Source organism: Symsagittifera roscoffensis, chromosome 1, assembly GCF_963678635.1.
Source record: "Symsagittifera roscoffensis chromosome 1, txSymRosc1.1, whole genome shotgun sequence".
Lineage (NCBI taxonomy): Eukaryota > Metazoa > Xenacoelomorpha > Acoela > Convolutidae > Symsagittifera > Symsagittifera roscoffensis.
The window spans coordinates 15,523,831-15,551,285 of record NC_087062.1 but is presented as its reverse complement, the minus strand read 5'-3'; the positions used below and the strand labels follow the sequence as shown (position 1 = coordinate 15,551,285).

Here is a 27,455-nt window from a genome sequence, read left to right as displayed (position 1 = left end):
TGAATGATCACCTGCACGCGATGGGACTTCTTGAGCAACTAAAGGGCGATGAAATTCCGACATCGAGGAAGATATGGGAAGCCATTCAAGCATTGTTTGCGGCGATGAATGAAGTGCAAGAGAATGTTGTCTCGAGATTCAGGTCCAAGACGAAGGTGGTGTTTACCACATCCCCTGGATACGCGAATATGCCACCCGCCCTACAGTTCGTGTACGCGGTCTTGATCCTGATAGCAGAAGGGAGTGAATGGCGGATTCTAATGGCAGCCCCCAATCGGGAGTTGGAGCCATCGAACCTGAGGCTTCGCAAGTCAGAATTGGCGGCGGCATGGGCGGACATATCTCATGCACTGAGGGGCTTTTATGGCCTAGCCGACATCCTGATCGTATTAGACGAGGTGCTCTTGCTAGAGATATCGAACTTTGCCAGGCAGCTCAAGTTCAGCCCAGTCATCGGGGACGATCACCCGGCGATAAGCAAATTAACGGCCAGCCTGTGGTTTCGGAGTATGGATGTGAAGATCACGAACTCCACCAGCAAGTCTAGAGGTCCCAGTAACGAGAGAAGAAATGTGGCCGAGACGGAAAAGCAATTAGGAAGAGAATGGCTGGTGGCCATTTTTGACACCAAGGCTGGAGAACGCCACGAATAAGACAAGGGAGGAAGCACCACTCCTCGTGAAGCAAGTCTGGAGTTTCCTAGAGAAGCAACTGGAGCTGGCCGAAGTAAGAGACATGACGGTGGCTAGATTTGTCTCGGCCGCCAATGAAGTGACGATCGCAGGGTTCTGGAGAGAGCACGCCAAAGGCGAATTGAAGACTCGGAGGGATTACGAGATTCTCAAGTTCTTGAGTCCTTGCTGGGAGAAGGAATTCTTGGCAGGAATATTCGGTACCACGGCGACTATCTTTGGAGCCTTCGTGCAGGAGATACTGGGCATGCCCATCAGCCTGCTCTTGGCCCTGTATTTGGTCTACCCCAGATACTTGTTCAACATGGGTCCAGCATACATGTTTAGTCGGGGAGTGGAGACACTTCGAGTTGATGGGTACCTGCACTAGTGCTCTTGACCCATGGGGAATTGGTGTCGTTTCATCGATTAATGGAATATGGAGAGCCTCTGTTTATGGGGAGAGTCCACTTGAGCATTGAAACCAGCTCCTACAAGTGTGCCGCAGGATTGAAGACGTTGCTAGTGCAATACCTCATGATGCAAAATCGACACATGACGGGTGAAGATGAGAATCCAACTTCGAGAGAAGAATGGAAGAAGACGAACAGAGGGATGCCTCTGCTGACGGACCTATGCCTGGCAATGAGGTCGGACCCAATGGGGATAATCCGGGGCCTAGAGGAGGTGGTGACCTGCATTTATGGTCCAGCAGTGACGTACGCGTTCCCAGACCCCCTGGTGACAACGTATCGTCACTCTGTAATGCACTTGAGCCTTATCAGTATACTGGATGGGACGGCGTTAAATTGGTGTCAGCAGGAGGTGCTCAGAGGGCGAATGAGCAACACGGTACTCTTTGGAAAGGTGAAAGATGCCGAGCTGATAGTGTACAACTTCAGGGGGCAAATGCAATGTAGAATGGGAGGCAAGCGAGAGGGTCCCATTGAAATGTATCCCAAATTCTTGAACTTGAACCCATTGACGGCGGACGGACGAGAAATCTTGAGAATTCCTGCCTGGAAGGAGTGCTTCGCACTGGTGAAGAGGGAGCTGGAGACCATAATGGAGAAAAAAATCCTCCCGGCCACCATGCCTGAGTTCCCAATAGTCAGGAGGATGACCTTAGGAATGAATAGTCCCTTGGTAGTTCCCTCCATAATGGCGAGGATGACGACGGAGGAAATGCAGAAGGATTTCACTGATGGCTGGGACCCCCTGTTCATTGGCTACACGGCGGCGGTCTACTTCCATACCAGCGAGATGAAGGTAAATTCGTGGACGACGCAAGCGAAAAAGAGTAGAGGTTCGCAGCCCCCAGGGTATGAGGTGCGGAAGGTCTTGAGAACTCTTGAGAAGGAGGGACTTGAGAACATGTTACCCATATGGGATGATGGCAGGATGATCGTGATGGAGGGGCACGTCGCACTGGTGGACGACATGAAATTTGCCACGAGAAAATATAAGGCGCCCTATGGCTTGGAACAGGTGGAAATAAGACAGTAAGGAACAAAACTAGATGCAGCAGGTCAACTGCATGTAGCACTGACGGAATACAAAAAGCTGGATCCTACGACACCATCACCACTGTCCGTGGACACACCTGGAGACAAGAGGAGCGGACCCGTCGAGGACCGATTTAAGAAAATTCTCGAGAGAAGGAGACATGAGTCAGAAGAAGAGAGTATGGATGAAACTCTCAGTGAAGCCGGTGAAGACATGGAAGTGGGGAATACGCCTGAACCAGGGCCATCAGGGGAGGAGCTCACCACTCAAGAGCTGTTGAAAGATTTGAGCGAGGAGAATTGGGCAGATACTGCCACACCACCCCTGATTCCGTCTCCCCGGAAGGATCTGGAATTGCCATTGGCAGGTGAGACCTTCAATATGGGGATGTTACTCTTGAGCTCGGAGGAAAGGGAGAAGAACACGTTCGAAGGGAACAGGGACATATTCTTGGGATCTCTCGAGGATGACGCTTGGCAGGAATTCCTGGAGGAATTCAATCGAGAAGTGGGCAGCGAGACGACGCTGGACAAGTTCAAGAAGGAACTGTGGGACGCAGTAGTGAGATTCGGGGAACCGCTCCTGATAGGAACGGGCCTGGATGAGAAAGCTAGAAAAGAGCTGCTGAACAAGCTAGTGGAGCTGAGGAACGCACGATCGAAGACTAGAAAAGAGAAATGTGAGGACAGCTCTACTCTGAAACAAAAAACTGTGGATAAAATGGTTGATGATATAAAAAGGGATAAGGTTGGGACTAGTAATATGATTAAAAGTACTAATATCCTTAAGGCTCGAGCAGGGGGGAGGCAAGAGTTGGAAGGAGTGGATGGAGAGGTCGAATCAATGATGATAGCCACAACACCCTCGAGCAGAGATGTGAAGACTCGCAAGAGGAAGAGAGAAGTGGAAGGATGGGGTAGTCCTTCAGTGGATGCTGTTTCGGAAGGAAACTTGAGAGAGACGGCGCCCATCGTTTTGGCTCGATGCAAGACGGCGGCATACAAGAACAGCTCGGAGCTCAGGAAACCACTTGAAGTAGAAAAGGAAATAGAGGTTTCCGCCAGTTCGACGTCAGAAGGAGACTTCAAGCCTCAGAAGATAAACGTGAAGAGAGGTTCAACGAACGGACAGGTAGGGGAAGTGGAGATCGGCAAAGAATGGATCTCGAAGGCACATCAGGACATGGGCAAACAAGTGACGAGTGATCCATTGGAGAGGAACAAGACGAGGAACACTTCCCGGACGTGGTGGGTGGCCCTCGAAACATTGAAGGAAATGGAGGACTGCTTGAAGAAGTTGGACATTGGAATAGCTCGCAAGCGACGCAATTGGGCCACCCAGCAAAAAGCCGAGGTTAATAAGATAGAGATGGCAAGTCATCTGAAGAAGTCCTGGCAGAGTTTGTTGAAGGATCATTTTGAAGAGGCGATGAGGACATCCTCATCAGCACCGCCACTAATGGCGAATCCCTTTGTTAGAACTGCGGGACAATTAATGTTCACCTGGAGTCTGGTGGGAATAGAGTTGGAGACATTGACCTCGTATGACAGGCTGAAGTTGGGAAGCAAGAAGCTAGAGGTGTATCAGGCACTGATGCAACACGTGGCCAGGGACAATTCAGGCTTGAGCCTGGCTAGAAGAAAAGATGCCACATGTTTCTTGAGATGGATAATGTCAATGATGTCTGATAGCACCATCCTGGCATGCCACCAGAGAGCAAGTGGAAGTAAAACCATGGAGAAAAGAGTCTCAACGATCATCTTGAACATATATCAGAGTACAGGAATAGAGAAAGAAGATGGTTCCAGACTATCCTTAGAGAACCATCGAAAGCTGGACGAGGTACGGAGGTTCTCTAATAAGAAGTTCGAGGAAGAACATGATGTTCACCGTAACCTGGCCTCGTCAGAACAGTACTCGAGACTCAGTGAGAAGGGGGAATACCAATATGTGTCTGGAGTGATGGGAATAGCCTACAATCCCTTCTTAGACTCGGAAGCTGGAGGAGCCCAGAGAAACCATGAGGTAGCGGAGCTACTGAAGTTTTGGACAGAAAGAATAATGGAAATAGACGCGGTGGAAAAAGAGGGGCCGAGCCTGGGCCTGATTCTTGAGAAAACACCAGAGGTGATAAGCATACCGCGCTCAAACAAGAGAGTTGAAGTGAACATGGGCGGTGGAAATGGCTTGTTAACCACGAACTTGGGAGTGATATGGAAGCTACTAAGACCCTCCTGGTGTCCACATCCCCATGCGAGTCTAATCGAGGAAACCACCGAGCGAGTGAGGTTAGCACCAACGGAAGATGAAGATCTGGCGAAGTTGAGTGTGCTACATAAGCTAATCACGCCCCAGATGCAAGAGCCAAGCGAAAGGACGAGCGACCCCGGGTCAGCAAAGAAATTGGAGCCGGGTAGCTGTCTGGATTCGACGTGTGGGAACGGAGAGCACATCTGCGATGGACGGTCATGCGTCAGAATACTGTCGTTTCAAAAAGAAGACCTGGTCACTTGGTTCGAAGACATCACAGAAAGGGAGAAAAGTGAAGTGCAAATAATAGCGGAATGTTACGCGAGAACCACGGTGAATATAGCGACAGCTCTCGGATTCTTCTCGAGAATGTGTGGTCTGCAGGCACTGGAGAGACTGGAATCTGAACATCATTTAGTGACGGCGTTGAGCGTAGAATCATGGCCCGGGGTGTTGCAGGTGACTCAAAAACACATCCGGAGCTGGAAGGTTGGTCTTGAGGCGGAAATGGGATTTCCCATGAGCGAAGCTTATGGCTTGCCATTGAACGCGAAATCGCTGATAGGGTCAATGATGGCCAACTTGTGCGGAAGTCACTACCCGCTACACATGGCGATGGTGGAAGTGTCCAGCCAGAGAATACTGGTGGACAAGGCCTTCTCAGTGCCCAAGTGCGTGAGGTTGGCTCGGATGTCGCATCACTCGCACAAGTTGTTGAGAAAAATCAAAGGGACAGTACCAAAAGAATTGAGAGATGACTTAAGTGAAATCTGGGGAGAAGATCTTCTGAAGTTGGAAAGAGAAAACACAAGCGATCACGAGAGACAAAACGTGATCGGAAAACCTGTGGGAAGTACTCCGAACCTGGAAGATAACGACACGATGCACGAGAAAATGATGGAGCTTGAGCCTCTCTTGGAAGCCTCAGGGGAGCGTAATCTCAGGAGCATTGAGATCTCTCATGGGGAATGCCCATGCCACTGTTTGGCACAAACGGTGTGGTATCCAGATCACAAGAACCTTTGCCTGGTGTGGGATGTGGAAGAGATTCGGTCGATCGGACTACCGGATCACCGGCAGAAGGTGACGCTCTTAGTAGTGAGTACGATGTTAGCTCTGAGATGGATAGAAGAGAAAATAACGAAGTATCGGGAGGCGACGACGCCAACGGCTGAGTCAATATACGCGATAGACTACAGCAGGAGACTCGAGTTGTTTGAGACTGCGTGCAAAGTATTCGCCATACCGACGGAAGTCAGGCACGTATGGAGTCGCTTGAGGTACTTTCCATGGTTTCGGGCGACACTGACGTCTTGGTTGTACATGACAACGAAAGATTACATGAGAAAACATCAAAAAGAGTATCGACAGTTCCAGGCCGAGATTGGGCCGGAAGCTTTCAAGAGACCCCTGCTAACCCATCGTAATGCGATCACGACAGGATGGAAAAGAGTGGGTAAGATGTCTAGAGACAATACCAAAGCGAGGGAGTCGATACTAGAGGAAGACCTGGCGAAGAACGTGAGCTTGAGCCTGCACAACTCCTTTTGCTTGAACCGAGAAGCTAGGGTGAAGGCACTACCCAACCAAGCAAAGAGTTTGCAGGAGCAGAGAGAATGGATGCGATCCTATGAACAGCTGAAGGCTTGGGAGGAGATTGTGATTAGTTCCGATGATGAAGAGGAACTGTTGAGACAGTTTGCCGCATCTAGCACTTCAGGATGCAGTGCCTCCAAGGCGAAGAGTACGAGATGAATGGGCAAATCGGATGGATCTTGAGTCTTGAGAGGGAAGGGGGGCTTGAGCGTGGATCCGAGTGAAACTTGGATTCACGAAAAAGAAATTTTAACAAAGCAAATATTGTTACTAATATACTATATTTATTATATAAATCGAAATGCTGCATGACAATTTCCTGATTGAATAGGACAAAAGAGATTTTAAAATGATTGGCTTGAAAAGCGAAAATTCAAGGGTGCAGGTGTATGCAGATTTTGGTTGCTGTTTAGCAATAGTGTGAAAATTTTAAATGGCTGTGAATTTTGGGGTGTAGATAAGCTTAAATCTGCTGCAAACTTCTGTAAATGACCACTGGCACTGTATCTTGAGCAACACTCGGTTTTTCTGGGACTCACTGGCAGAAGACAGCGCGCGATGAGGACATCGATCTCGAGTCCGGGGAGTATGTGCCAGTCGGTCATATTTGGAAGTTTGACCTTGAGAAAAGCAAAAAACACTTGATTTTGGAGTGAAATTTAATTTTTCAAAATTTCGAATGGAACCTGTCATGCACGATTTTCTCGCGATAACTGAAAATCAGAAAAGAGAGGTCAGAACAATTTCAGAACGATTGAGTCACACACGCGGGAAAGTTGTAAGAAAAAGCAGTAGGAAATTGCTATTCGCAATTTCCATCACTATCATAATCGAGAGTAGAGCTGTCCCATCTGTGACAGAGACGAGAGCATTCCCACGAATTGGATTATAGCGACTGGAGTGTTATTCGAAACTGGACTAGAGTGAACCTTCGGTGGAAAGGTGGACAACTTGAGTGTCCTAATGGTTCACAAGAAAACTATTGTCTAGAGTATAAACTCGTTCTCATTGTTAAAACTATAAAACATTAGACTCATTTAGTTACGTTATTTAATTCTTGAGTTAACTACCGACTGGATTATTTCCCACTTCTTGAGCGTGCTACTATGTGAGTACAAATTTAAATTCCTAGAGTGTGTTTTATAATTGTTATGTTGAGGTAAGGCGAGTTTTAGGTTGATCCATCTGAAATGGATCAAAGTTCCACTGTCTAATAAAAAAGCAACTTAACGGATTGTTCCAGCCCGGTTTTTAACGGCGTTCATGTATTTTGGGTATCTAGAGACCTAAGTATGGGGACGTTTCTAATTCTAGAGTGGGGGGATATTTTAGTAGTAGCCTTCAAGCTGTAACGGGTCGTAGTCTCATGTCACAAGCGAACCGAACTGGCTCCGACCGTTCTTGAGGTAGAAAAACACAAGAGATGGTGTCCCTGACCCTTGAGCCAGTGGTTATAGGGCCTATTTTTCTTAAGCCTCATGTGTGACTGCAGTAGACGAATGTTACAATGATCCATGGGCACTCGGTGCGTGCCGCTATCTCACTTTACTTAGCTCGTTCGTTGACATGGATGGAAATGTTACATTTTTGAGTAATGCTTTCAAAATTGATTAAACTTGCGTATTTTCAAAGCAATGATAGCTGGAGGTTAAAAAAATATAGATCTAGGGTCAAAACAGCTCAACATCTTAAGGTTGTTGTTGTAATTCCAACTTTACATGAAAGTTTCGAACATTAATGCTCGGGGGTTTTTTACCATATAAATTTTTTGTTTATCTAGATTGGAGGAACCTCGATTTACAGAGAAATTTTTTTACTATCTGGAAGATGATTATTCATAAAAATTTATCGCATTTATAGCTAAAAATCAGAAAATATATCACATAAGGGCATTTATGGAGGTCTAAATACTTTCATTTGAACCAACTTAGGACAATTGACGCGCCATAGCTATCGATATATAACGCTTAATCGTCAAAATAATTTGATTAGAAATTGTTAATACTTCAGTTGAATTGAAGCAAGCTATTTAATCAAACTATTGCGTTGCTAAAATTTAAATATTTCACCTTGTAATCTTTTTAACCTTTCAACGATAAGATTTGAAAAAATTAACAAAAAAAACGAAGTTTTCTGTTTTGCTAGTGCAAGTTTCTTCAAATTGGTAAAAACAAAAAACACTTCATACAAACTCGAAAACATTTGCCCTGATACGAGCAATCTTAATTTTTGTTATTTTGCTTTGAGTTGGTTTGATGTTATCAAGTTTGTATCAGCAAACTTTGCGATGTTTCTGCTTCCTAATATGTGAGACATGTAATTGTGCTTCTTAAATAGAGATTTTTAATACAAAATATCAATTCTTTAGACAACTATGAAATATACAATTAAGAGCTTACTTCAAAATTTATCGATCGAAGACCGTTGGACAAATACTTGTTATAGAATATGCCAAAATTTATCCTCCTCACGTAATCATCAAAAATTGGAGTAACTAGTGGTTTCGCAGGGTTTCGCAATATACTGGGATTTCTGAACAAAATTTAGAAAATAAATTTCAGGTGAGAACTCACAAAATTTTAACGTTTTTTTCCAAATGCATGTTAAAGCTTAAATTAGGTAAAAAATCGAACGTTGTCCAATTGATTTCTTCAAATTTCACTTTTTTTTTTACATTTTCTGTTCACCTTTTGGTAAAAAATTGTCTAGCAGGTTATATTAACCCAGGTTCCATATTTTTTGGTTCCAATGGCTCTAATGACTTTGCATCAGAATTAGTTATTGGAGCGTTAGATTTTTTTGAAAAAAAAATCGGTCTTTTTAAAATCAAATATTATATGAATACAGCTGCTTATTGCTGGTTTCATAGATATTAATATGAATTCGTTGTCTGATTACACTTTTAAAGTTTTTGCTAGGTTTATAATCTTTTCTGTTCTCAAAATATTGTTTTGACTTTTACCTATTGTGTGTAATAATCATAGTTAATTTTGCAAATTGTTCAGTTTCATGCTATAAAATTTTATTTTTTTTGCATTTTTGTTTGGTTATTGTTTCAGCGATTTTTGCGTAGGTTTCTGAAAGTTTTTTTTTGGATCAACCGTTGAATCCCCCCCCCCCCCCCCCCCCCCCCCAATCGATTGGGGGGGGGAGGGTGGGAGAGAAAATATAGATTTTTTATGAGTTAATTTTGAGCATAGTCTATCTAGTTTCGTTCCCAATTAACCGTATCAATAAAGATTGTCACTTAAGAGGGAGATTGTACGGTTGATCCGTTTTTTCTTAAAACTAACAAAAAATGGCAATTTGTTCAAATTTGAAAAAAAAACTATTCGACATTTTTAAAAAAATTTTTGGTTTTTAAAACGGCCAATTTGGCCAACTCTGGACTAATTTATAAGTTCCGGGATACTTTTTTATAGTGACGCAAATCTACGCTAACTGTTTGTCTTAAACCGCACTACAAAATTATTCCAAATTGAAATCAGGAAAGCTAAACTTTCGTATTAGTGCCGCATGGGACTAGAACTTTGGTTCAATTTTAGTTAACGTATCTTTTTCATTGCAATTCTTACTTATCAAAAACTTTTCGAGACTGATTCAGGGGCAATTGGAACCTTCAGTCTTGTTTAATTTTATTAACGAGTTCAAATCTACCACCCAAAACGTCATCCAATTTAGGTCGAAGGTATAATTTTTGATGAAACAAGACTGCCTCTAGATCAGGGTTCTGACTGCCCATTAAATGGTCTGAAACAGTTTTGATCCAAATTAAATTAAAATTTTCGGTCTTAACAGCGAAAACAAAAAAGTTAATTGTTAAGACTTGAGTTATGTACGAGATAATATGACTAACTAAGCCCTCCTCAATTCAATTTTGAACACATTTGAATGATGTATAGGTTGACATGCATAAACTTTTTTCGTTAAGCCTTCAACATCAGTTATCAAATCAACAAAGCGTGCAATAATTTTTCCAGAAAATTACAGTTTTGATAATTTTCAGAGATAACAGTGTTTCTGTTTGAGCTCGAAGATTGTCACTTAAAAGGGAGATTGTACGGATGATCCGTTTTTTCTTAAAACTAACAAAAAATGGCAATTTGTTCAAATTTGAAAAAAACTATTACTTTCGACATTTTTAAAAAAATTCTCGGTGTATAAAACGGCCAATTTGGCCAAATCTGGACTAATTTATAAGTTCCGGGATACTTTTGTATAGTGCCGCAAATCTACGCTAACTGTTTGTCTTAAACCGCACTACAAAATTATTCCAAATTGAACTCAGGCAAGCTAAACTTTCGTATTAGTGCCGCATAGGACTAGAAATTTTGTTCAATTTTAGTTAGCATATCTTTTTTATTGCAATTCTGACTTATCAAAAAATTTTCGAGACTGATTCAGGAGCAATTGGAACCTTTAGTCTTGTTTAAATTTATTAACGAGTTCAAATCTACCACCTAAAACGTCATCCAATTTAGGTCGAAAGTATATTTTTTGATGAAACAAGACTGCCTCTAGATCAGGGTTCTGACTGCCCATTAAATGGTCTGAAACAGTTTTGATCCAAATTAAATAAAAATTTTCGGTCTTAACAGCGAAAACAAAAAAGTTAATTGTTAAGACTTGAGTTATGTACGAGATAATATGACTAACTAAGCCCTCCTCAATTCAATTTTGAACACATTTGAATGATGTATAGGTTGACATGCATAAACTTTTTTCGTTAAGCCTTCAACATCAGTTATCAAATCAACAAAGCGTGCAATAATTTTTCCAGAAAATTGCAGTTTTGATAATTTTCAGAGATCACAGTGTTTCAGTTTGAGCTATAAGGAGTCAGAAACCTCAAATATCAGTTACAAAGTTTTTTCGTTAAAATTTTTTTGTTATAAGCATCACTGCTATTACTCTGAATAAAAGCATGCCGAGCATATAATTTGAAATTAGGTTTGCGTACGTATTTTGTGTAACAATATCCGAGTAAAAAAAGTTTTGGCGTCGTTTTACTAACAATTGTTGTTTGCGGTGTTTCTATAGCCTAGTTTTGCAGTCTTAAAATTTTGAATTGCTCTAGTTGATGCGGGGAAAGTTTCAACCATTGTTTTTCTGTCAGTAGTAATCCCGGAACTGACGCAATCTTTGTTATTGTCCGAGTATAGTGGTTTTAAAAATTAGTTTGAAACAAAAATACTGTCACCTTAAGGATATATCGGATATCCATACTGAGCTAACCGAGACTAAATCCTTATAGTTTAATCTTAACTGGATGCATAACATACTTAATATAACCATATATATGTCTGATCTAATTAAATACCTATAAAAACTAATTCCATATTCAATAGCTATTTATGAGTCTCTGTCTCTCTCATGATTGCGAGGTCAGAATCGACTCAGACATAACAATAACTGATTGAACTTAAGTTGTTAAAAGATTCTTCCTATCTCTGTTAGCCCTAGCTTATGTCTCAGATCTTAGTTCGCGAACTTATTTACTTTCCGTGGGTATTACAAAACCGAAGCCCATTAGAGTTTTAATACAAATTTGTTACGCATGTATGGTAATAGCGCTATGTTTGCATTTTTAGCGACGATTGGTAATTACAATCACATGACGATTGTCCGGTTATGTCTATAGTGTACACTCCAACTCAAGATAAACGGACTGTTTAATCATGCTCTAGATCAAATTTGAATAAAAAATACAAAAAAGTACTCTGATCAATTGAAGAGCGCTTTGAGTAAATCAACTCAAAACTGTGTTTGTTTTTCTTACTCGGTCAATGATAAATTTCCATGCACTTAGTTACCATGTTTCCCTTTAAACTCGAAGCATCAGACTTACAAGACTGCTCTCATCAGGGCGAAGCCCTGAACTTTCCGAATGTTCTTTGATTGGTACTGAATCATAATACCAAAATACCGTCGCCACAGAAGCCAACGGCAAAACGATTCGACCTGAAACATGCACGAGAGAACTTTAGAGCATCAGATTGCCGACGATCTCAACGAACAAGATGTAGAGCACCAGACAATAATTTCGGAACTTCAATTCCTTTTAATGAAATTGACGATGCCACCTCCGAGGTCGACAAAACCATATGCAACATTCTTCTTCCCGATATCCAACTCCAACTTGAGAACACAAACGCCAGAACAAATAATCCGCAGAGGGACGTAGGAGAGTCATCGACCGATATCGAGTGTTTTGAGGTCAATGCAAAGCAGGATACGCCTGAAAACTTTCGAACAGAAGGGACCACTGCAACTTCTCAGGCACACAAAGAAAAAACACCACTCACAAATGAAAAACTATCCACAGTGAGCAGATCAAACAGCCCCGAAAAATCCACACGGTCCACACCGCCACATTTCCCATCGCAGATAGCAATTGGTTCGAGATTTGTAATTGATCGACCTCCCACAACAACATCATCGCAGGGCACAAATTTGGCCAGAGATTTCGATGCCGGGGAATGTTATCCGTACGGATAAAACGGATATCCATAGTAAACTAAACGAAAAAAAAAACATTATACTTTAACTTTAAATTGATGCATAACTAAGCGTAAGATAACCATATAGATGTCTGATCTAATTAAGTAACTATGAAAACTCATTCGATGTTCAATAGCTATTTATGAGTCTCTGTCTCTCTCATGATTGCGAGGTCAGAATCGAATCAGGCATAACGTTAAACGATTGAATTTAGGTTGATAAAAGATTCTTCCTATCTTTGTTAGCCCTAGCTTATGTCTCAGATCTTAGTTCACGAACTTATTTACTTTCCGTGGGTATTACAAAACCGAAGCCCATTAGAGTTTTAATACAAATTTGTTACGCATTTATGGTAATAGCGCTATGTTTGCATTTTTAGCGACGATTGGTAATTACAATTACATGACAATTTTCCGGTTATGTCTATAGTGTACACTTTAACTCAAGATAAATGGACTGTTTAATCATGCTCTAGATCAAGTTTGAATAAAAAAATACAAAAAAAGTACTCTGATCAATTGAAGAGCGCTTTGAGTAAATCAACTCAAAACTGTATTTATTTTTCTTACTCGGTCAATGATAAATTTCCATGCATTTAGTTACCATGTTTCCCTTTAAACTCGAAGCATCATATTTACAAGACTGGTTGTATCAGGGCAAAGCCCTGAACTTTCCGAATGCTCTTTGATTGGTACTGAATCATAATACCAAAAACACCGTCGCCACAGAAGCCAACGGCAAAACGATTCGACCTGAAACATGCACGAGAGAACTTTAGAGCATCAGATGGCCAAAGATCTCAACGAACAAGATGTAGAGCACTAGACAATAATTTCGGAACTTCAATTCCTTTTAATGAAATCGACGATGCCACCTCCGAGGTCGACAAAACCATATGCAACATCCTTCTTCCCGATATCCAACTCCAATTTGAGAACACAAACGCCAAAACAAATAATCCGCAGAGGGATGTAGGAGAGTCATCGACCGATATCGAGTGTTTTGAGGTCAATGCAAAGCAGGATACGCCTGAAAACTTTCGTAAAGAAGGGAACACTGCAACTTCTCAGGCACACAAAGAAATAACACCACTATCAAATGAAAAACTATCCACAGTGAGCAGATCAATCAGCCCCGAAAAATTCACACGGTCCACACCGCCACATTTCACATCGAATATAGCAATTGGTTCGAGATATGTAACTGATCGACCTCCCATAACAACATCATCGAAGGGCACAAACTTGGCCAGAGACTTCGATGCCGGGGAATGTTATCCGTACGGATAAAACGGATATCCATAGTAAACTAAACGAAAGTAAAACATTATACTTTAACTTTAAATTGATGCATAACTAAGCTTAAGATAACTATATAGATGTCTGATCTAATTAAGTTACTATGAAAACTCATTCTATATTCAATAGCTTTTTATGCATCTCTGTCTCTCTCATGATTGCGAGGTCAGAATCGAATCAGACATAACGTTAAACGATTCAATTTAGGTTGATAAAAGATTCTTCCTATCTCTGTTAATCCTAGCTTATGTCTCAGATCTTAGTTAACGAACTTATTTACTTTCCGTTGGTATTTCAAAACCGAAGCCCATTAGAATTTTATTACAAATTTGTTACGCATTTATAGTAATAGCGCTATGTTTGCATTTTTAGCGACGATTGGTAATTACAATCACATGATGATTTTCCAGTTATGTCTATAGTGTACACTTTAACTCAAGATAAACGGACTGTTTAATCATGCTCTAGATCAAATTTGATTAAAAAATTACAAAAAAGTACTCTGATCAATTGAAGAGCGCTTTGAGTAAATCAACTCAAAACTGTATTTATTTTTCTTACTCGGTCAATGATGAATTTCCATGCACTTAGTTACCATGTTTCCGTTTAAACTCGAAGCATCAGATTTACAAGACTGCTCGTATCAGGGCAAAGCCCTGAACTTTTCGAATGCTCTTTGATTGGTACTGAATCATAATACCAAAAACACCGTCGCCACAGAAGCCAACGGCAAAACGATTCGACCTGAAACATGCACGAGAGAACTTTAGAGCATCAGATTGCCGACGATCTCAACGAACAAGATGTAGAGCACTAGACAATAATTTCGGAACTTCAATTCCTTTTAATGAAATCGACGATGCCACCTCCGAGGTCGACAAAACCATATGCAACATCCTTCTTCCCGATATCCAACTCCAACTTGAGAACACAAACGCCAAAACAAATAATCCGCAGAGGGACGTAGGAGAGTCATCGACCGATATTGAGTGTTTTGAGGTCAATGCAAAGCAGCATACGCCTGAAACCTTTCGTACAGAAGGGACCACTGCAACTTCTTAGGCACACAAAGAAATAACACCACTATCAAATGACAAACTATCCTTAGTGAGCAGATCAATCAGCCCCGAAAAATCCACACGGTCCACACCGCCACATTTCCCATCGCAGATAGCAATTGGTTCCAGATAGGTAACTGATCGACCTCCCACAACAACATCATCGCAGGGCACAAACTTGGCCAGAGATTTCGATGCCGGGGAATGTTATCCGTACGGATAAAACGGATATCCATAGTAAACTAAACGAAAATAAAACAATATACTTTAACTTTAAACTGATGCATAACTAAGCTTAAGATAACCATATAGATGTCTGATCTAATTAAGTAACTATGAAAACTTATTCGATGTTCAATAGCTATTTATGAGTCTCTGTCTCTCTCATGATTGCGAGGTCAGAATCGAATCAGGCATAACGTTAAACGATTGAATTTAGGTTGATAAAAAATTCTTCCTATCTCTGTTAGCCCTAGCTTATGTCTCAGATCTTAGTTCACGAACTTATTTACTTTCCGTGGGTATTACAAAACCGAAGCCCATTAGAGTTTTAATACAAATTTGTTACGCATTTATGGTAATAGCGCTATGTTTGCATTTTTAGCTACGATTGGTAATTACAATCACATGACGATTTTCCGGTTATGTCTATAGTGTACACTTTAACTCAAGATAAATGGACTGTTTAATCATGCTCTAGATCAAATTTGATTAAAAAAATACAAAAAACTACTCTGATCAATTGAAGAGCGCTTTGAGTAAATCAACTCAAAACTGTATTTGTTTTTCTTACTCGGTCAATGATAAATTTCTATGCATTTAGTTACCATGTTTCCCTTTAAACTCGAAGCATCAGATTTACAAGATTGCTCGTATCAGGGCAAAGCCCTGAACTTTCCGAATGCTCTTTGATTGGTACTGAATCATAATACCAAAAACACCGTCGCCACAGAAGCCAACGGCAAAACGATTCGACCTGAAACATGCACGAGAGAACTTTAGAGCATCAGGTTGCCGAAGATCTCAACGAACAAGATGTAGAGCACTAGACAATAATTTCGGAACTTCGATTCTTTTTAATGAAATCGACAATGCCACCTCCGAGGTCGACAAAACCATATGCAACATCCTTCTTGCCGATATCCAACTCCAATTTGAGAACACAAACGCCAAAACAAATAATCCGCAGAGGGATGTAGGAGAGTCATCGACCAATATCGAGTGTTTTGAGGTCAATGCAAAGCAGGATACGCCTGAAAACTTTCGTACAGAAGGGACCACTGCAACTTCTCAGGCACACAAAGAAAAAACACCACTATCAAATGAAAAACTATCCACAGTGAGCAGATTAATCAGCCCCGAAAAATCCACACGGTCCACACCGCCACATTTTCCATCGCAGATAGCGATTGGTTCGAGATATCTAATTGATCGACCTCCCACAACACCATCATCGCAGGGCACAAACTTTGCCAGAGATTTCGATGCCGGGGAATGTTATCCGTACGGATAAAACGGATATACATAGTAAACTAAACGAAAATAAAAATTATACTTTAACTTTAAATTGATGCATAACTAAGCTTAAGATAACTATATAGATGTCTGATCTAAATAAGTAACTATGAAAACTCAATCTATATTCAATAGCTATTTATGAGTCTCTGTCTCTCTCATGATTGTGAGGTCAGAATCGAATCAGACATAACGTTAAGCGATTGAATTTAGGTTGATAAAAGATTCTTCCTATCTCTGTTAGCCCCAGCTTATGTCTCAGATCTTAGTTCACGAACTTATTTACTTTCCGTGGGTATTACAAAACCGAAGCCCATTAGAGTTTTAATACAAATTTGTTACGCATTTATGGTAATAGCGCTATGTTTGCATTTTTAGCGACGATTGGTAATTGTAATCACATGACATTTTCCCGGTTATGTCTATTGTGTACACTTTATATCAAGCTAAATGGATTGTTTAATCTTGCTCTAGATCAAATTCGATAAAAGAAATACAAAAATGTACTCTGATCATTTGACGACCGGTTTGAGTAAATCAACTCTAGTAACGCGATCAAAACTGTTTTTCTTTTTCTTACTTGAACAAGGATAGGCACTTAGTTTCCGACCCAAAGCATCAGATTTACAAGACTGCTGGTATCAGGGCAAAGTACGGAACTTCCAAATGCTCTTTGATTCGTCTTGATTATTAATTGTAAAACTTAGGCCTTTACAACTTCGAAAACATGGCTGGCATTAGCTAACTAGTTTTTTTGTATCAACTTAACAAATGCAAGACCCATGTTTTGTAATTGTTTTCTCGTGGTACTCAATTTTCATTTACAGACATGTACCGAACATTAACAAAACTATGAACTTAAGGCTGATGATATTACATTTAAAAAGTGATAACCATAGCGTCCGTAAACAACACGTCTTTAATTGCAAAAAAATTTGCGAAGCAAAACGAAATATTAAGCAAGCTTCTAATTTCAGGTTAGATTTTAACAGAAAAGACCTTGCCGATAAACTAGTTTTTGATAAGAATTTGAAATCTAATCCGATTGCCATGATTCAAACTTTCAACCAAAAATGATTACATTTTTTCAAAATTGAATTTGAACTTGAAAAAAATCTTGCTAGTAATAGATTAATTGGCTGAGTTTAAATGAAATATGGAATGAAAACTGGTTGTGACTAAAACTTTGATCAATCTCATTTTAAAGTAAAATTTAGCTAATTTACGAACCATTCAATGTTTGCCATTTTTTTGAACTGTCGGCATACAAAGTAATGTCTAAATAATTTGCCAGCGTCCCACCAAAGGAGCAATTGTTCTGGGATTGCTGAAAACAGCTTTTTTCAAAAGCCAGTCGAATCAAAGCTTTTCTTACGTCTGCGGAAGGCTGCAATTTGACGTCCTTTTTCAAACAAAAAAACGACAAATACATTTTAGTTTTAAAATATATACAAAAAACAAACAAACGAATGTTTAGCTTAAGTTCGCCATTGCACGAAAGAAGTGCAAATCAGTTTTGTCTTTGTAAAACTGCGTATTACTTTGCACTTTTTCGTTTCAGACTCGGCATGTATGCAAGCGGGGCTATTCCTGAAAGACATATCGTATAGAGTAAAGTTGATGAAACCTTATAGGAGTAACTTTGAAAGTTTTGTCAGTCAACCAAAAAGTTTACTTTTTGAGATTACGTAGCATTTCTGGGTCGCCGAATAAATTAATCCTTTCGTGATCATTGTATCCACTGTCAAATCTTAAAATTTTTTAAATAAGTCGGGTATTTCGAAATTTTTTGTTTGTGGGGAGAATGGTAAAACATGTTTTCGTTGATTGCGCATGCGTTGTGCAGTTCAAACTAATTTTTCCTTAACTGGTAGGGCTAACTGAGTAGCAATATTGTCTGTTATGGGCTGAATTGCTATGAAGACTGCGACGGTTGGGGACTTAGTCTCGCTCAAGTCCTTGATACTTTTCAAAATTAGTCAAGCATCAGGTTTTCCCGTAGATATGTCGCGATTATGCTCACCCTTCGTTTGAACAAAATTTTCACCATCTGTTGTTGCTGTTGCTCTGCGTATTTTGAACAGTTCTAGTTAGTAGTTGTTTTGTTCTTACGTTTAAGATATTACTCGTTTCGTGATACCTTTAAAATTTATTAGTCTTTGGAGGATAAAAAAGAATACCAGGACGCTTCAAAGATTATGATTATTGTTGTTTTTGCTTAAAGTAATTTATTTTTTGTTCCAAACATAAAACAAAACATCAAACAAAATACTGTCTCATGGGTTAAGACTCCTCGCTAACCAAGATTTTGCTGGTAAGTTTCGAGATTTGACGCCCTCACTAACCAAAGTGTCCCCTGTTTGGTATTGTTTTATGACTTACATTCCAGGTCGACTAAACCTTAAATTTTTAAAAGGCGCATTTGGGGCCAATATATAGTAAATTTGAGGGGAGCGCGCTCCAAAAACTGATGTTTTTTGGTCAAAGTTTCCAAAAAGTGCCAAAAACGTTTTTCTTACTTGTTTTTTTTTTCATAAATTGCCTAGAATTTGTTATAAAAAGAAGGTCTTTATTGTGTGTTTTGGACAATCCGTCCCCTCATTCCTCAAGAGAATCTTAGAACCGACCCTGTTAACTATAGCATTGTTTCTTACCACAGTGTTTCTTACTACACGTCTCACTCGCAATAAAACTCATTTTTTGGATTTTTTTCGAACGGCGCATTGACGATGACCTTCAATGCTTTAATAACGTTTAGTCAGAAGTTATCATAGTGATTATCCTATGAGATCAAGATGACTATGCTTTGGGTTATGGAAAGGCTGTGTGGGTGTCTGTGGATGTGGTATGTGTATATCAAATAAAATTCCATTGCATGTGAAAAGCATTTATCAATTGGCTAACAGAACTGACAGTTTACTTCAAAATAACATTTCTAAGAAATTACAATGAGAGAGTATTACCTAAATTTCACTTGAGTTGAAGTGTTCAGTTTCCAATACAACCGATTCCGTTTCCCGAAATCCAAATCCAGGGGTATAATTAATGACTAAATTGGGCGTAAAAATAAAAATAACTCGGGTTGACCTCCATAGACCAAAAATGCTAATCATACAATTCCATAAACTAAGACTATGAAAAAATACTAGTCATACAAATTTCATACATTTTGCTAAAATGGTGTCATCGAACTTTCTAAGAACTTTTCTCTTGTTTTGGCATAAGTTTTGGTGTATCGTACTAAATAAAAAAGAAAAACTTTTTGTCAAAAAAAATGCTTATCATACAATTTCTATATATGAAAACTGTATGACTAGCTTTTTTTTGATGGCGACAACAAAAATTTTTCAGGATCATACTTTGATACTTTCCTTATATTATTTGCGTCAGACATAATTATTACATTGCAGGCCGTTTCCAAAGCATTTTTTATGCGAGACGGCCAAACCTTTGGTTACTACGTTTGAGTAACCAAGGTTTATGTCATTTGTGTTCGGTTACGAACACAACCAAAAAGTTTTGAGCAATTAAAATTTAAAAAATCAATATTTTTGGTTTATGGAAAAATGCTAGTCATACAATTTCCATGTATGAAAAAATACGAATCATAGACCTTTCATGCAATTTTCTGTACGTATGGAATTGTATGAAAATTGAATGACTAGCGTTTTTGGTCAACCCGGGAAAAGAGATCTCATGTACAAATGCTCACAAACATACTTTATTCCAAAAACGGAGTCAACATTTCTAAAAAATTGATTTTTAATTTTCGATAGGATAGGCGATTATGTTAGATTTTAAAATTTTAAAATAATTAGTTTGAACTAAAAAAAAGGTGGAAATCAATTAAATTTAAACGGTGATATTCAATTGAAAATGATAGGTTTTCAATTGATTTCCACCTTTTTTTAGTTCAAATTAACTATTTTAAAAGATTATAATCTAACATAATCGCCTATCCTATCTAAAATTAAAAATCATTTTTTTGGAAATGTTGACTCCGCTTTTGGAATAAAGTATGTTTGTGAGCATATGTACATGAGATCTCTTTTCCCGGGTTGACCAAAAACGCTAGTCATACAATTTCCATATATGAAAAAATACTAGTCATATACTTTCCATACAATTCCATACGTACAGAAAATTGCATGAAAGTCTATGAAAACTCCATATTATCCATATTAAAGTTATCCACAATATTATCCATACTTATTCTATTATATTCAGTCCATTTTAAGTTTTTTAACCGTCTGATTATATTTACTTAATTGTTTTTACTTATAATATAAAGCAATAAGACTGCTCGTTTATCAGGACAACGCCCTGAATGTTCCGTTCCCACTGCTCCATATTGAGTAGTTTCTGGTCAGAGATAATTTGTAAATTTATAACTTTTGAACAATAGCAAGGATCAAGTGTGAAATTTTGAATCGTAAGGAATTAATACGACCGATTAGCTAGACTTCATTAAATTCAGAATGATTTTGTTGTGCGGGATGAATCGACATGCAAAAATAAGTTGCTTTACCTTTTGCGCATTACGATTGAAACCAAAAAATCGCGCATAAATTAGTCCAAAGTATGAACACAAAATGGCTACTTTCAAATTTGTTTTTGCAAAAACTGATCAATTGTAGGATATTTTTTATATTTGATTGTCAATATCTTTTTAAAAATCGATATTTTCAAAGGATTAATTTTTTTCGTTAAAAACCTGTTATTTTGCCCTCAGAAAACTGACCACCATGCATAAAAATTCCGTTCAATTTGCGACAACAAAACTTTTCGTGTATCAGAGCGCTACGTCTCTACTACTGCCAATTTTCTCTGCGACTTCATTTGCTTGGGTTGAGTTTCTCTGAATAGCTCATTCGCCCAGCTAAGCTGAACCCCAAATTTGCCAAATTCTCTGTATTTTGTTCCACTGCTACAATGTCACAATGTAATAACTCCACCTTTCAGCTCCTCCGTCAGCTCCCAGTAGATAGATTCCTTCCAATTTTAAGTAAGGTAATCGATTCCCATTACCTAAGAGTTGAGGCTGAAGAAAACGTCATTTTGCGGTGTTACTCCCGGGCTGTTCTATTATACTTTTGTCCTAAAGGCTCTAAGGTCATTTAAAGGTCACTGCGGATTCACCCAGAGTCAATTTTGCATAATTGGGTTAGAATCCCAAGGGTTCCTACCTACCAGGTTTCATATACCATTAATAGTTTAATATATCGTCCATCCATATCCACTAATTACTTGCCAAGTTATTCAATTTTTACTGCTATAAAACCATCGTACACCGCTCATCACTTGTCGTAAATTGTCTATTTCCGCACTAAGAGGTAATTTAACAAAGTGCTCCAATTTAAATCAACCGTCCAATTTAGATGAAATTATAAAACATGATGTGATGGCCTTTGTCACTAGCTATGATATCCCAAGGTTTGAGCTCCTTGCCTTCATTGGGATCCAAAAACGTCCTCTGGAAGTTGGGGCGGCGACTATTTGCTTAGTTCATAACACCGGATGTGCTAAGCCAGTGGGGTTTGGGATTCAAAACTCAAGTTTCCCCCAAGTAGATCAATCACATACTAAGTTTTGCCACATTTCAATCGCTAGCTACCGAGTTCTCGTAGGGCTATTTGCACTTGCGGGAACCGTTATCTTTTGCGCCAGCGGGATCCTAAAGATTCGGCGTTTTGCTTATGCCCGGGTGAAACCATCTCTAGTACCCTCCTATGAGTTTCATAAAGTTAGTTTCCTTGGTTTCCATTTGGAGGTTGTGGGTTACGCGACTGGTTTTATAGACGTCACCAAAGAAGGGACTAATTCTTTCAAGGTTCGAATACTTTTGAGATGGGTCATTTGTTTGCTTTGATAACAAATTGAATCTTTGATATCAAATTGAATTGTTTTTGAGACGTCAAAAATCAAAATAAAGGGACAAGGAATCAAGAAAAATTGATTTTTCTGAAGGCCAATACTTTTTTGTAATAGGAAAAGGTGAGCGCTTACACAGACGAGCTTTGCTCAATCGTTTCTGTCTTCTTTAAACCTAAGTTTTTAGGTTTGAGATGGTAGTTTTCAAAAACACTTTTTGACTTTTGACTTTGAGATGACAGTTTTCAAAAACACTTTTTTGACCCATTCTTTACATTGAAATCAAAATCTCAGATTCGGGAGGGTAATTTTTGGAAAAAGACAAAAAATTTCAAATAACAAGGAAAAATTCGACTTTTCCGAGGGTCATAACTTTTTGTGCAAAAGAACTTGGGCGTAACCGCTGATGCAGTGGAGCTTCCCACACTCCGTTCTACCTATTGAATCCAAAATCTCAAACTTGTACGGGTAGTTTTTTAGAAAAGTCAAAAAAAATTTTAGAAATTGTTTTTTAGAAACGGTCAAAAAATCGAATATTTGGTTTTTCGGGGCGTGGTAATTTTTTGTGTACAGAAACTACGGCGTAAGGGAAGCTTTTTACAGCACGTTCTAGCTATTGAAACCAAAGTTTCAGATTTGAGAGGGTAGTTTCCGAGAAAAATCAAAAAATTTGAAACAAATGTTACAAAATTGAAAAGTTGACTTTTCTGAGGATCACAATTTTTGCTTAAAAATTGGGCATAATCATTCAAGCTGCGGAGTTTTCCACAACCCATTATACTCATTCAATCTAAAACCTCAGATTTTGGGAGGGTTTTTTTGAGAGAAAACGAAAAGTTTCAAAAAACGGTCAAAAAATTCGTAAAACTGATTTTTCTGAGGGCCATAGCTTTTTGTCTGAAAAACTTGAGCGTAACCGCTAAAGCAGGCGAGCTCTCCACAACTCGTATGTTCGATTGAGACCAACAATTGAGATTTGGGAGGGTAGTTTTCGAGAAAAATCTAAAACTTTCAAAAAAAGATTAAAACTCGAAAAGTTGACTATTTTGAGGGCCATAACATTTTGTGAAAGAAAATTTGGTCTAATTACTTATGCAGGGGAGCTTTCCACAACCTGTTCTAACCATTGAACCCAAACTCGCAGATTTGTGTGGGTAGATTTTGAGAAAATTTATAAAATCCAAAAATTAGGGCAAAAAATTCACCCCACACACTTTTTGGAAGGCTCTAGAAAGTGTATTAAAGTAGAGAGAGGATAGAGGAGTGTGAAGGCCCAAAGGGGATTGGCCGTAGTCCCCATTGGTGCCACTCCTTTGAAATTTGGCAGGGCAGTTTCAGAGAAAAACGAAATTTTTCCAAAACGTCTCAAAAAATAATAAAATAAACCCGATCCCATATATTTTCTTAATACCTGTTTTTATCAAACAAGAATTTCTAATACAATAGTCTGTGTAAATATTCTTAGCATTGGCTGTATTCAATATGAACAATGTCAAAATGAACACATTTGCTCGCAACAATATTTGCGTCGCAACAATATTTGCGACTTAGGTTGGAAAAAAAGTGAGTTCGCACAATAACACAAGCATTGCTTGTGTAAAGAACCGAATAAATGGCAAGTTTTTTCTCCCAATTTGGCCAATTTAGCAGTTTTTTAAACCCGATTTTTTTCGAAAAGTGATCATAGCTGTTTTTGTTTTATAGTTGAATTCCAAATAACAATTTGTAGATGCTATAAAAGTTTTCCATCAAAATAGCTTAGTTGAAATGTCGAAACTTGATTGAAGAAAATACAACAGACCTAAGCAAAAATGTTCTATTTTCGAACATTGGAACAATTAGTTTGCCTCATTTCAGTTTGGAACAATGTTGAGTGCGTGGTAATTTTCCACGCATAACCAATTCGAGCATTGAAACTATTATAGATATAATTCAAGCACTTTCCATCTCAACTTATGCGAGCGCAAAGGAAAGGAAAATTTCCGGATCGTTCAACGCAGACTGCCAAAAAAAACCGAATAATATTGACAATTTTTATATTTTTTAAGAGGTTGTGTAGCATCCCGCACCGAGCGCCCATGGATCATTATCGATTATATTGTCATATGGTCAGCATCTATAAAATGACAAAATAATCGATTATAATCCAATAAAAATGGATTATTATCCTAATATTTTTATCCCAATAAAATCCATTATAATCGATTATAATCGATTATAGTGGATTTTTTCGAGGGGTTATTCATGAAATTTACAATTTTGTTCAAAATTATCTCATTTCCTGTTTAGTGTAGTTGCTACGTTATGTTTCATAAAATGTTTCATTTGAGAAAAAAAATTATATTTTTTTGTCTCAACTTTTTCTAATTCATCGCAGTTTAACACTTCATTTTACACCCCCCCCCCCCCCCCCCCCCCAGCCTGTTAAGCCCACAGTACCCAGTATACTACCACCGACCGTATTTACTACCCCCCCCCCCAGTTTACCACCCTCCCACCATTTACCTCCCCCCTCCTCCAGTTTACCCTGCCCCTTTAGCTGGGGGGGGGGGGGGCAAGAAAGCTTAAGGAGGTGAGGGGATGACCAGTTTATCCCCCTCCCCCGGTTTATTTACCCCCACCCCGTTCGGTTTATTTACTCCCCCCAGATTTCCACCCTCCCCGTTTACTTCCCCATCCCCCAGTTTACACCACTCCCCCCAGTTTACAGTGCCCCTTTAGCTAGGGGGGGGGGGTAAAAAGCTTGAGGGGGCGAGGGGACGAAGTTGAGACATGGCATTTAGTAAAAGACAGGGCACAAATTCTGCAAACTTCTCGCAAAATTTGCAAAGTTTTGAAACTGAATCACAAAATATAACAGAGACATTAATAATGCCTTGCCTACAACAGCATGAGAGGTCATTCCTCAGATGGTGACGATTGCTTCCATGAAGTCAACTGATAAAATTTTTGACGGTAGAATTAGAAAGTTGGAGCAAACATTTGTGGGGAAAACTCAAAAACAAGCAAAGTAATTATATTTTCTCTTATTATTATATATACATTTTTATACATATTCTTTGAGAAACCGCCTGTTCGATATGTGACTCTCTTACCGTTCCCCCGTCAGAGAATGTGCCTAATCGTGAGAAATACAAATAATCTTGACACTGCCTGAAGTTTTTCGAAATTTGGTATGCATGATAACTAACTAATTTCAAACAATTTTGGTCTTCATAAACAACCCATTAAAATCAATGAATCATGCAAAAACTTCATTTTTGTCAACTTGGGGTAAACGGTAAGATAAGTTCTTTGTATTCATAGGTTTTTTTCGGTTTATATACACGAGTTGTACGCCATTTCGTGCAAAATTATGCACAACGTAACCATGCGTATGCACTACGCATTTGGCTCCTCTTGTTTGGTATCAGCATCAGCATTGTTGTTAGGCTGAACAGCAATGTACACATTGTCCTGGACCTCAACAGGTGGGGCTGTCACATACAAAGATTGGTTGTCATCAGCAGAAGGGTGAGTCTCTTTTTGGTATCCGTCATAATCAGGAAGGTATTTTTGGTTATCGTATTCCTGATTCGGATTCAAATTGTCAGCGTTAAGATAGTTCATATTTGGGTTGTTGTGGTTCGTGATGATGGGGTTTGTGGCGTAGTTCAGGTTGTTGCACAAATTGGGTGCAGTTGGTGAGTTGCTTTGTTGGAGAGCAGTACTGTAATAATTAGCGGGTTCTTCGTACCTGAAACATTTCAGTTTTGGATAAACCCCTTTTTAGAACAAAAAGTATCTTAATAAGTTGGTTCGTTCTGTTAAGGTTTTGATCATACTCAGTGTCAACTGTCTTTGCATCCTGATTGCTTCCACCACATCCTCTGAAACAATAAATTCAATTCATTAATCTAATTTGCAGAATAAAATTTAGAGGCTTGAATTCAAAGCAGAAAAAGTTTAAAAATACCCTTCGTTCTTTCGACAAAGGAATATAATTGCAACCACCAGAACAGCCAAAAGGATCAGTGCCACCAGGCCTCCCACGACAGAGCCAATAATTGGGGCCAAGTTGGACTCATCTGAGTTTCCAGTTCTTGCTGACGCCGTATTCACCGCTGAAATGTATCAATTTCGGCTTGCTTTTTTTTTCCGATTTGTAGCTATTGAATTAGCCTTCACCGCGTTAAAAAAAATCTGAAAATTGCGCAAAAATTTGATTTTACGAAGTATTTGCTAGTGAAAATCGAGGTCTACTCATTAGCATCAAAAAGAAAACAACTTCGGACCAACTTACACAAGTCGAAAAAAAGGTAGCGCTAATGCCAACAGTTTTCATAAAACAATGTTTTACGGTAAATTGAAACAAAACTTGGTTGGACGGAAGACAGTCATATGCTCTTATTAACATGTTACCAGATGAAAAAATTTTCACTAAATTTTTTCCATAGCGTGTGGGGGTTCAATTAGGAAATCAGATTGAAAAAAAAGTATTTTGTTCATCTATTTAAACAAAAAGTTTTCATTGACAATGAATGGCAATCAGCCATTCAGTGTTTTTCCTTGGTACACCAGTCGTGATTGATTTTGATCCACAGGAACGGTTTGTGGTAATAGGACCAAACTTCTTAATTTTTGGTTGGAAAGAATTAAATTGGTCAAATATGGCATTATTCAGTATTTGACTTGCACTCAATATATTTCAAAGACAATAATGGTACTCGTGAAAGGGGCGGATTTAGTGATAGCAAGAGGCGGACAAACCCCCCTCCCCCTCCCTCCCCTCAGAGATTTGGCGCTCTCACCAATGAGAGAGTCCTCCCTTTTGTATTATTTTATACATCTATTTTCGGCCGACCAAGCTTAAATTTTTTCTAAAGGCACCTTTGGCGCCAATATATGCTAATTTCAAGACAGTGCTCAAATTTGGTCGAATTAATCAAAAGGTCGGCCAAATTTTTGAAAATCTGCCCCCTTGAGAAAATCCTAGATCCACCGCAGACTCGTGATTTTTGATTCAAGAGAAATCTAATTTTTATGGAATGAGATTGGTTGGAAATCCTACTGCAAAATACCTGTTTGTTTTTTCAAGAACGAATTTCCAATTGAAGTAACATTTTTTTGCGACAATAATAAACTTGCGGAAGAAAAATATCTTAAGTATTGCCGGTATGTTTATTTAGTTCTGATATAATTTAATATAA

At 39.0% G+C, this 27,455-nt stretch overlaps 2 protein-coding genes across 4 annotated transcripts in view; one reads left to right on the top strand and one right to left on the bottom strand.

Annotated features, from left to right (window-relative positions):
• LOC134849099 (coiled-coil domain-containing protein 181-like) overlaps positions 1-27,455 on the top strand; it is a 479,610-nt gene that overhangs the window by 242,649 nt on the left and 209,506 nt on the right. The window lies entirely within an intron of this gene.
• The window catches only part of LOC134848059 (uncharacterized), a 59,466-nt gene continuing 57,550 nt past the window's right edge, over positions 25,540-27,455 (bottom strand). The window contains exons 14-16 of the mRNA XM_063865431.1: positions 26,222-26,369; positions 26,091-26,135; positions 25,540-26,002 (exon numbers count right to left, since the gene is read on the bottom strand). Of these exons, the coding sequence (XP_063721501.1) occupies positions 25,648-26,002; positions 26,091-26,135; positions 26,222-26,369 (548 nt within the window). The 3' untranslated portion in view covers positions 25,540-25,647. The remainder of the gene's footprint in view (positions 26,003-26,090; positions 26,136-26,221; positions 26,370-27,455) is intronic.